Raw genomic sequence first — 12,397 nt, 5'->3', positions numbered from 1 at the left:
TGCTCTCTCTCTGGTGTCCCCTGCGCTCTCTTGTGTCCCCTGCGCTCTCTTGTGTCCCCTGCGCTCTCTCTGTGTCCCCTGCGCTCTCTCTGTATCTCCAGGGCTGCAGTGAGTCAGGCAGGAATTTGCTCCCCCCCTCTCCTGCCTTTCCCTCCGCCGCTCTCCTTCCTCCTCCTCCTCCTCTCCCTGCAGTCGGTGAGTTGCCTGCGGTTAGTAATCAGGAATGTCCCCCCCTCTCCCGGGGACGTCACAGCTGATGTGTCTTCCTCTCTCCCAGCCAATCATCATCCCCCCTTTTCCTTCTTTTATCCTTCCCTCCTCATCATTCTTCATCCCTCCGATCCTCCAATCCTCACAGATGATGATGTGACTTCCCCTCCTCCCTCCTCCGGCTGGTCCTCCCCTCCTCCCCTCTCCTTTCTGCAGTGCTATGAATACCCCGGCCATGAATCCTCTATTGACTCCCAGCCTCCTCCTGCTCTCCTCAGACCCCCCTCTGCAGCAGGGCGACAGCCCCCCATCACCGTCCCAGTCATCGCTGCTCCTGGGGGCCCCCTACGCCCAGACTGGGGGGGCCTCGGCCCTGAGGAACGACTTCGGCTCCAACATCAGCGTCTTGAAGACCCTCAACCTGCGATTCCGGTGCTTCCTGGCCAAGGTGCACGAGTTGGAACGGAGGAACCGCTCTCTGGAGAGGGCCCTAGAAAGAGCGCAGGGCGCGGGGCCCAGCACCAGGGACCAGGCGGTGCAGACGGGCTTCGTGGGGCCCATCCTGCCCCCTCCGTTGCTGGGGCTCACCCGGCCGTCCCCCACTCCCCCTCCGCAGCCTTGGACCTACGGGCCGCGGAGGTTCGCCACCCGCACCGACGTCGGGTCTGTCGGGTCCGGGTGCGGAGCCTACTGGGGTCACGCCGACGGGGTCGGGGTTCAGATCGATACCATCACCCCGGAGATCAGAGCGCTCTACAACGTCCTCGGCAAAGTCAAGAGAGAGAGAGATGCCTACAAACAGAGGTAAGACCCTCACCTCGTCTTTTCTAAGGGAGCGTTTAGCAGTTCCGGGGGTTTAGAACCCGGTGGGATTTACGGCAAAGGTGACGGGGCAAAGTGGTAACCCATAGCAACCAATAACAACTCACTTTATTGGACTGATGGGGGGGCCAAGTGACCAGAGCGCTCTACAACGTCCTCGGCAAAGTCAAGAGAGAGAGAGATGCCTACAGAGGTAAGACCCGTCCCTCACCTCGTGTTTTCTAAGGGAGCGTTTAGCAGTTCCGGGGGTTTAGAACCCGGTGGGATTTACGGCTTAGGTGACGCCGAGACAAAGTGACAAACAAGGGCTGGTAACCCATAGCAACCAATAACAACTCACTTTATTGGACTGATGGGGGGCCAAGTGACCAGAAGAGCGCTCTACTACTCGTTGGTATGGGAATTGGTCTGCATGGAGTTGGGGGGTCCTGAGAACGTTTCCCTCTGGTTTCCACTAAAAAAATACATAATGGTGAGTTCATCGGAGCCCGGCCAACACCGGCACCAGATCGGCACGGGCCGATCGTATAATACCGATAAGTTCATTGGTGCCCGGCCAACACCGCACCAGATCGGCATGGGCCGATCGTATAATACCGATAGGAGTTGGTGAACTTCCTTTGGTGGCCAAGGCCAAAGTGAAGAGTCTACATTGGCCATTCAACCAAAGTACCGTAGAAGCCTAAAGGTTCCTCCAGAGGTGGCTACAGGGGGGTTCCCTGAGCTGCGGGAAGAATTGGTGGTCTTTGGGAACAATGCCCCCCCCCCCTCACCGATCACCAATGTAAGGGATATTCTTCCCACTGATCACCAATGTAAGGGACATTCTTCCCACTGATCACCAATGTAAGGGACATTCTTCTCACCGATCACCAATGTAAGGGATATTCTTCCCACTGATCACCAATGTAAGGGACATTCTTCTCACTGATCACCAATGTAAGGGACATTCTTCTCACTGATCACCAATGTAAGGAACATTCTTCTCACTGATCACCAATGTAAGGAACATTCTTCTCACTGATCACCAATGTAAGGAACATTCTTCTCACTGATCACCAATGTAAGGGACATTCTTCCCACTGATCACCAATGTAAGGGACATTCTTCTCACTGATCACCAATGTAAGGGACATTCTTCTCACTGATCACCAATGTAAGGGACATTCTTCCCACTGATCACCAATGTAAGGGGACATTCTTCTCACTGATCACCAATGTAAGGGACATTCTTCCCACTGATCACCAATGTAAGGGACATTCTTCCCACTGATCACCAATGTAAGGGACATTCTTCCCACTGATCACCAATGTAAGGGACATTCTTCCCACTGATCACCAATGTAAGGGACATTCTTCTCACTGATCACCAATGTAAGGGACATTCTTCTCACTGATCACCAATGTAAGGGACATTCTTCCCACTGATCACCAATGTAAGGGACATTCTTCTCACTGATCACCAATGTAAGGGACATTCTTCTCACTGATCACCAATGTAAGGGACATTCTTCCCACTGATCACCAATCTAAGGGACATTCTTCTCACTGATCACCAATGTAAGGGACATTCTTCTCACTGATCACCAATGTAAGGGACATTCTTCTCACTGATCACCAATGTAAGGGACATTCTTCTCACTGATCACCAATGTAAGGGACATTCTTCCCACTGATCACCAATGTAAGGAACATTCTTCTCACTGATCACCAATGTAAGGGACATTCTTCTCACTGATCACCAATGTAAGGGACATTCTTCTCACTGATCACCAATGTAAGGGACATTCTTCTCACTGATCACCAATGTAAGGGACATTCTTCCCACTGATCACCAATGTAAGGGGACATTCTTCTCACTGATCACCAATGTAAGGGACATTCTTCCCACTGATCACCAATGTAAGGGACATTCTTCCCACTGATCACCAATGTAAGGAACATTCTTCTCACTGATCACCAATGTAAGGGACATTCTTCTCACTGATCACCAATGTAAGGGACATTCTTCTTACTGATCACCAATGTAAGGGACATTCTTCTCACTGATCACCAATGTAAGGGACATTCTTCCCACTGATCACCAATGTAAGGAACATTCTTCCCACTGATCACCAATGTAAGGAACATTCTTCTCACTGATCACCAATGTAAGGGACATTCTTCCCACTGATCACCAATGTAAGGGACATTCTTCTCACTGATCACCAATGTAAGGGACATTCTTCTCACTGATCACCAATGTAAGGGACATTCTTCTCACTGATCACCAATGTAAGGGACATTCTTCTCACTGATCACCAATGTAAGGGACATTCTTCCCACTGATCACCAATGTAAGGGACATTCTTCCCACTGATCACCAATGTAAGGGACGTTCTTCTCACTGATCACCAATGTAAGGAACATTCTTCCCACTGATCACCAATGTAAGGGACATTCTTCTCACTGATCACCAATGTAAGGGACATTCTTCCCACTGATCACCAATGTAAGGGACATTCTTCTCACTGATCACCAATGTAAGGGACATTCTTCCCACTGATCACCAATGTAAGGAACATTCTTCTCACTGATCACCAATGTAAGGGACATTCTTCCCACTGATCACCAATGTAAGGGACATTCTTCTCACTGATTACCAAAGGGACATTCTTCTCACTGATCACCAATGTAAGGGACATTCTTCCCACTGATCACCAATGTAAGGGACATTCTTCTCACTGATCACCAATGTAAGGGACATTCTTCCCACTGATCACCAATGTAAGGAACATTCTTCTCACTGATTACCAATGTAAGGGACATTCTTCTCACTGATCACCAATGTAAGGGACATTCTTCCCACTGATCACCAATGTAAGGAACATTCTTCCCACTGATCACCAATGTAAGGGACATTCTTCTCACTGATCACCAATGTAAGGGACATTCTTCTTACTGATCACCAATGTAAGGGACATTCCTCCCACTGATCACCAATGTAAGGGACATTCTTCCCACTGATCACCAATGTGAGGGACATTCTTCTCACTGATCACCAATGTAAGGGACATTCTTCTCACTGATCACCAATGTAAGGAACATTCTTCCCACTGATCACCAATGTAAGGGACATTCTTCTCACTGATCACCAATGTAAGGGACATTCTTCTCACTGATTACCAATGTAAGGAACATTCTTCTCACTGATCACCAATGTAAGGGACATTCCTCCCACTGATCACCAATGTAAGGGACATTCTTCCCACTGATCACCAATGTGAGGGACATTCTTCTCACTGATCACCAATGTAAGGGACATTCTTCTCACTGATCACCAATGAAAGGGACATTCTTCCCACTGATCACCAATGTAAGGGACATTCTTCTCACTGATCACCAATGTAAGGGACATTCTTCTCACTGATCACCAATGTAAGGAACATTCTTCTCACTGATCACCAATGTAAGGGACATTCTTCTCACTGATCACCAATGTAAGGGACATTCTTCTCACTGATCACCAATGTAAGGGACATTCTTCTCACTGATCACCAATGTAAGGAACATTCTTCTCACTGATCACCAATGTAAGGGACATTCTTCTCACTGATCACCAATGTAAGGAACATTCTTCCCACTGATCACCAATGTAAGGGACATTCTTCTCACTGATCACCAATGTAAGGGACATTCTTCTCACTGATCACCAATGTAAGGGACATTCTTCCCCATGATCACCAATGTAAGGGACATTCTTCTCACTGATCACCAATGTAAGGAACATTCTTCTCACTGATCACCAATGTAAGGGACATTCTTCCCACTGATCACCAATGTAAGGGACATTCTTCTCACTGATCACCAATGTAAGGGACATTCTTCCCCATGATCACCAATGTAAGGGACATTCTTCTCACTGATCACCAATGTAAGGAACATTCTTCTCACTGATCACCAATGTAAGGGACATTCTTCTCACTGATCACCAATGTAAGGGACATTCTTCCCACTGATCACCAATGTAAGGGACATTCTTCTCACTGATCACCAATGTAAGGAACATTCTTCTCACTGATCACCAATGTAAGGGACATTCTTCCCACTGATCACCAATGTAAGGGGCATTCTTCTCACTGATCACCAATGTAAGGGACATTCTTCTCACTGATCACCAATGTAAGGGACCATTCTTCTCACTGATCACCAATGTAAGGGACATTCTTCTCACTGATCACCAATGTAAGGGACATTCTTCCCACTGATCACCAATGTAAGGGACATTCTTCCCACTGATCACCAATGTAAGGGACATTCTTCTCACTGATCACCAATGTAAGGGACATTCTTCTCACTGATCACCAATGTAAGGGACATTCTTCTCACTGATCACCAATGTAAGGGACATTCTTCTCACTGATCACCAATGTAAGGGACATTCTTCTCACTGATCACCAATGTAAGGGACATTCTTCTCACTGATCACCAATGTAAGGGACATTCTTCTCACTGATCACCAATGTAAGGGACATTCTTCTCACTGATCACCAATGTAAGGGGCATTCTTCCCACTGATCACCAATGTAAGGGACATTCTTCCCACTGATCACCAATGTAAGGGACATTCTTCTCACTGATCACCAATGTAAGGGACATTCTTCTCACTGATCACCAATGTAAGGGACATTCTTCTCACTGATCACCAATGTAAGGGACATTCTTCTCACTGATCACCAATGTAAGGGACATTCTTCTCACTGATCACCAATGTAAGGAACATTCTTCCACTGATCACCAATGTAAGGGACATTCTTCCCACTGATCACCAATGTAAGGGACATTCTTCTCACTGATCACCAATGTAAGGAACATTCTTCCTACTGATCACCAATGTAAGGGACATTCTTCTCACTGATCACCAATGTAAGGGACATTCTTCTCACTGATCACCAATGTAAGGGACATTCTTCTCACTGATCACCAATGTAAGGGACATTCTTCTCACTGATCACCAATGTAAGGGACATTCTTCTCACTGATCACCAATGTAAGGAACATTCTTCTCACTGATCACCAATGTAAGGGACATTCTTCTCACTGATCACCAATGTAAGGGACATTCTTCTCACTGATCACCAATGTAAGGAACATTCTTCTCACTGATCACCAATGTAAGGGACATTCTTCTCACTGATCACCAATGTAAGGGACATTCTTCCCACTGATCACCAATGTAAGGAACATTCTTCTCACTGATCATCAATGTAAGGGACATTCTTCTCACTGATCACCAATGTAAGGGACATTCTTCTCACTGATCACCAATGTAAGGGACATTCTTCTCACTGATCACCAATGTAAGGGACATTCTTCTCACTGATCACCAATGTAAGGGACATTCTTCTCACTGATCACCAATGTAAGGGACATTCTTCTCACTGATCACCAATGTAAGGAACATTCTTCCCACTGATCATCAATGTAAGGGACATTCTTCCCACTGATCACCAATGTAAGGAACATTCTTCTCACTGATCACCAATGTAAGGGACATTCTTCTCACTGATCACCAATGTAAGGGACATTCTTCCCACTGATCACCAATGTAAGGGACATTCTTCCCACTGATCACCAATGTAAGGGACATTCTTCCCACTGATCACCAATGTAAGGGACATTCTTCTCACTGATCACCAATGTAAGGGACATTCTTCCCACTGATCACCAATGTAAGGAACATTCTTCTCACTGATCACCAATGTAAGGAACATTCTTCCCACTGATCACCAATGTAAGGGACATTCTTCCCACTGATCACCAATGTAAGGGACATTCTTCCCACTGATCACCAATGTAAGGGACATTCTTCTCACTGATCACCAATGTAAGGAACATTCTTCTCACTGATCACCAAAGGGACATTCTTCTCACTGATCACCAATGTAAGGGACATTCTTCTCACTGATCACCAATGTAAGGGACATTCTTCCCACTGATCACCAATGTAAGGGACATTCTTCTCACTGATCACCAATGTAAGGGGCATTCTTCTCACTGATCACCAATGTAAGGGACATTCTTCTCACTGATCACCAATGTAAGGGGCATTCTTCCCACTGATCACCAATGTAAGGGGCATTCTTCCCACTGATCACCAATGTAAGGGACATTCTTCTCACTGATTACCAAAGGGACATTCTTCCCACTGATCACCAATGTAAGGGACATTCTTCCCACTGATCACCAATGTAAGGGACATTCTTCTCACTGATCACCAATGTAAGGGGCATTCTTCCCACTGATCACCAATGTAAGGGACATTCTTCTCACTGATCACCAATGTAAGGAACATTCTTCTCACTGATCACCAATGTAAGGGACATTCTTCCCACTGATCACCAATGTAAGGAACATTCTTCCCACTGATCACCAATGTAAGGGACATTCTTCCCACTGATCACCAATGTAAGGGACATTCTTCTCACTGATCACCAATGTAAGGGACATTCTTCTCACTGATCACCAATGTAAGGAACATTCTTCTCACTGATCACCAATGTAAGGGACATTCTTCCCAATTTTGTTTATTAAAAGTCTTGCAAACAAAAAGCATAAAATCACTATAAGATATACATAAATATACACATATTTACATAAATGAAAATAAATATAGCAAATCTGCTCTCAAACAAAAGACTTTACAGCAAAGCAAAAATCATGTAATCACCAGGAAAGTAAATCTTAATACAAACTCACACCACTACACCAGACAAACCTGCAAGGTCAAGAAACAAACCCACACCCATTATACATGCAGCCCTTCTAAGAAACGTCCAACACCATACATCTACCTATTTCTACCTCAATTACCCGCCGGCGCGTTACCATATCGGTTTCAAAAAGTACCGCAACTCCGCTGCAGGGCTCAGCCGCAAGAGACCAAAAGGAGGGACCGCATCTCCACTCCCTTTTTGCCAGATGGACATCGGCCGAAGTATGGACCAAGGTCTCTTGCAAAAATAAAATCTCGGCATCAAATTCGCTGAGCAAAAATAAGGCCATATCACGAGCTCTTGCAGATTTAATGCTGGCGACATTAATGGTCGCCACCTTTATTGGAGGGGGAACTGCCATCAGGATGATTGGGGTAGTCGTTTCTTGACCTTTACCACACTCTCATCACCAGAAACCGCTCTCTTCAAACTATGTGACTCCCCCTCATCCATAGATGAAAAAGAGGAAGACAAGGACATCTCATCACCCGACAACACATTAAAGGTGTTACCAAGGGGAACCCCTCCTGGATCCGACTCTGAGGAAGAGACGACTGGTTTTCTTGTCTTTCTCTTCATTTTTTTCCTCCTCCTAATCTTCTCCCACCCCTCCTCATCCGAATCCCCATCAACGGAATGTGAGACATGGGGTATGGACACCCTTCCATCAGCCCCACCCCCATCCAGCACCCCCACATTCCCCTGACCACGCTTGCGCTGCCGAGGGACAGGGACTGGAGGCTGAGTGGGAAGATCCGATAAACCTGCCCCCCCAGCAGCCTCCGCCAGTCTGGAGGATCTACGAATAGATGGATTAGGGACAAGAGGGACAGATTTAGGGACCACATCACTAGGGGGAACAGAAACAGATGTCACAGACACAGAAGGGACAGACTCAGGGACCACATCACTAGGGGGGACAGAAACAGATGTCACAGACACAGAAGGGACAATCTCAGGGACCACATCACTAGGGGGAACAGAAACAGGTGTCACAGACACAGGAGGGACAACAACAGTTTCAGTGGCCTCATCCTCCTTATCCAGCCTCTGCAGCTCAGCCTCCAACCCTGGCAGGTTATGTAATGCCTCCGGGCATTGACTGTAGGGGTGACCAAGTTTTTGGCACAAATTGCAGCGAATGTCAGTACAGTCTTTAGCCAAATGGCCGAGCTCCTGGCACAAAGAACATTTCTTGCGGGTGCAGGTGGAGGCAAAATGGCCCTTGTCACCACATTTATTGCACACCTTAGGCTGACCCTGGTAAAAAATGGTCAGCCTGTCCCTCCCCAGAAAGGCTGAACAGGGCAGATGTTGAACAACATTTCCCTGCACCCCCAATTTTAGTGACACTGTCCAGGCCCCTGTCCATATCCCATGCTGATCAAGGACCTTCCGCAGTGGAGCGAGGACCTCACCATATCGGCGTAACCACACTATCAAATCAGCCTCTGGGATGGATTCGTTACGCACGAGGATCGTCACTGATTTTATTAGAGGCTGCCTGGAAACCACCTTTGGCATCCAACCATTCCACTGCGGAAGGTCCCTGCGCCCCCTAAAACGTTCCCAAAATAAATCCAGACCCTCAGGTTTTACAAAGGATAAATCAAATTCCCAACTCCCAACGGGACAAATCAATGCAAAAATGTCTGCGACTTTGAACCCCATTTCCAGGATCAACTCTGCCACCCTCCCCCTTACTGGTGGGGTCCCCTCCCCCTCCCACTTCAACTGGACCACATTTCTTCTCTTGTACCCACCAACCATCCCCCCACTAAACCCCCCCAAATTGTGACCACCAACATTTGCACCATTCCCCCCACCCTCCTTGGTGCGATTCCCCAAAACCGACGCGTAACTCCCAGCAGATAAAACATTGGTTTGTTTTGAACCATCTGACACATTTGCAGCAGATATCGATTGCACAGATTTGGTCTGAACAATCGGTGAGTCTTTCCTCTGCTGAGCAGGGGGAGGAATGTAATTTTGATTTTTCCCAGCAGTATTAACCCCTTCACCACCCACCACATCCATTGTATTATCATTACTGTCATTCTTAGAACTTGCTGGAATATTCACAGTCCCTGCAGTCTTCCCAGCAGTGTCAGTTCCCACTGCTGTGCTTGTAGAAGCTTCAGCTGGTCGGTTCTCTTCTGTCAGGGCAGGGTTGTCATCAGGTGATAGTGCAGGCTGGTCTGACACTGCAACAGGTGAAACCTCCATTGCTTCTTCCACTGCACATGGTGCAATATGCTGATCCCCTCCCCCACCACAGGGAGGCTCAGGTGAGGCAATCTCATTGCTGGTAACAGGCATACCTTGTACAGAGGAACTACAGGTCCCAGCAGAAACTCCAGGCAGCGCTTTGCACAAGGCCTTCCCTTTCTGCTCCTCAGTCAGGACACCGTCCACCACAGCAGGTTGGGCAGACATGTTGGAAGGCAGTGAGGTGTGCTGAGGTTTCTCCACCTGTACTGGCTTGGCTTCAGGGACTTCTGTATTAGCAGGCTTGTTTGCTCTCAGGGGTGACTCCATCTCCTGGATACATTTTAGGGTGCCATGCTCACTCTCAACCCCCTGACTGGTTGCCGTCGGCGATTCCAAGCCCTGACATGGAGGGAGAGGTGCAGAGGCAGATGGACCCGCGTCATCCATTATCTGAGGTGGCTGCTGGTCCCTGGAAACTGCTGTCTGGCTGGCAAATCTCCTCTCATTATCAAACTTTTCTCCACTTTTATCTTTCAGCTTTTCCAATAATAAAGATTGTTCCTTTACCTTTTCCTCCAATTCCTGCAACTCAGGCTTCATGGCCAAACGGTTTTTACTCCAGGCCTGGAAGTACTTGATTTTGAAGGATTTATGTTCAGCCTTCAAAATTTTAAGTTTTTCTTCAGCTCTTCCAATCGCCCTAAAACGATCAATGCTCTTCTGACTGAAGACATTTGCATCCACAGCAGGGCCTGGATCTACAGACAGATCCTCCACCTCCTCCTCACTAGGCCCCGTATCATCAGGGGGATCCGTCCCGGGGCCTCCCCCAGGATCAGGCATTATTCCTGGGCCAAGCTAGCAGGCAAGGCCCAGGCTTGGAAAAGGTTGGATCTCTCAGAGAGCTCCTTGGGTGTGTCCTCCTCCTTCTTCCCACTGATCACCAATGTAAGGGACATTCTTCCCATTGATCACCAATGTAAGGGACATTCTTCCCACTGATCACCAATGTAAGGGACATTCTTCCCACTGATCACCAATGTAAGGAACATTCTTCTCACTGATCACCAATGTAAGGGACATTCTTCTCACTGATCACCAATGTAAGGGACATTCTTCTCACTGATCACCAATGTAAGGGACATTCTTCCCACTGATCACCAATGTAAGGGACATTCTTCTCACTGATCACCAATGTAAGGGACATTCTTCCCACTGATCACCAATGTAAGGGACATTCTTCTCACTGATCACCAATGTAAGGGACATTCTTCCCACTGATCACCAATGTAAGGGACATTCTTCCCACTGATCACCAATGTAAGGAACATTCTTCTCACTGATCACCAATGTAAGGAACATTCTTCTCACTGATCACCAATGTAAGGGACATTCTTCTCACTGATCACCAATGTAAGGGACATTCTTCTCACTGATCACCAATGTAAGGAACATTCTTCTCACTGATCACCAATGTAAGGGACATTCTTCTCACTGATCACCAATGTAAGGGACATTCTTCTCACTGATCACCAATGTAAGGGACATTCTTCCCACTGATCACCAATGTAAGGGACATTCTTCCCACTGATCACCAATGTAAGGGACATTCTTCCCACTGATCAGTACTGTCTGTATATATGACTTGTGGTGTGTCGATCCTTCTGTAGATAAGTGATTGCCGTCTCTATGGGCTGCTGCACTTTGCAGGTAATTAATGCTCCGTCAGTCTCTAAGGCAAAGAGCGAGGAATTGCCGCCCCTAGAGACCCGTCGCCCCGAACTGCTCTGATTACAGAATGGTGAAGAGTGATTACAGTAAAACCTTGGAATGAGAGTAACTTGGTTTGAGAGCGTTTTGCAAGACAAGCAAAAATGTCTTGATATACAAGCGATGTCTTGATATACAAGCGATGACTTGATATACAAGCGATGTCTTGATATAAGAGCAGCGTCATGTCACCACTGAGTATAAAAGAGAAGAGAGGCTCCTCCTCTAAGTGTAGCAATATGGTTACATGTAATGAAGGGACAACATTTAGCAACTTATTGCTACACTTAGAGGCGCCTCTCTTCTCTTTTATACTCTGTAAAAAAAAAATGCTTTGATATACAAGCGCTTTGGATTACAAGCATGTTTCTGGAACGCATTATCCTCGCAATCCAAAGGTTTTACTGTATTACGGTTTCTGGCAGCGCTCAGCATTGAATAATCTCACATCCCATAATAGATACAAGCAGTTACCTATTCGGCGCATCGCCTGCGCTCAGCGGGGTCACTTGGTGCGGCAGAACCGCCCCTTAAATTACACAAATAAAAAATTATGATTTTATTACATTTTTTTAAATTACGAAAAAAAGAAGGGCCGGATTCAGATACCTGAGCGTATCTGTCCGGCC

General features: G+C 46.8%; 1 protein-coding gene across 2 annotated transcripts in view; it reads left to right on the top strand.

Moving 5' to 3' along the window:
* The first annotated feature begins 216 nt into the window (after positions 1–216).
* Positions 217–12,397, top strand: part of IFFO1 (intermediate filament family orphan 1) — a 59,639-nt gene continuing 47,458 nt past the window's right edge. The window contains exon 1 of one of the 2 annotated variants that reach the window (XM_040361185.1): positions 217–1,014. In XM_040361185.1, coding sequence (XP_040217119.1) covers positions 431–1,014 — 584 coding nt within the window. In that variant the 5' untranslated portion in view covers positions 217–430. The remainder of the gene's footprint in view (positions 1,015–12,397) is intronic. The other variant, XM_040361184.1, reaches the window with a different exon arrangement.

This window comes from Rana temporaria, chromosome 8 (assembly GCF_905171775.1).
Source record: "Rana temporaria chromosome 8, aRanTem1.1, whole genome shotgun sequence".
Lineage (NCBI taxonomy): Eukaryota > Metazoa > Chordata > Amphibia > Anura > Ranidae > Rana > Rana temporaria.
The sequence above is the reverse complement of the archived record's forward strand: the minus strand, read 5'-3'. Positions and strand labels throughout refer to the sequence as shown.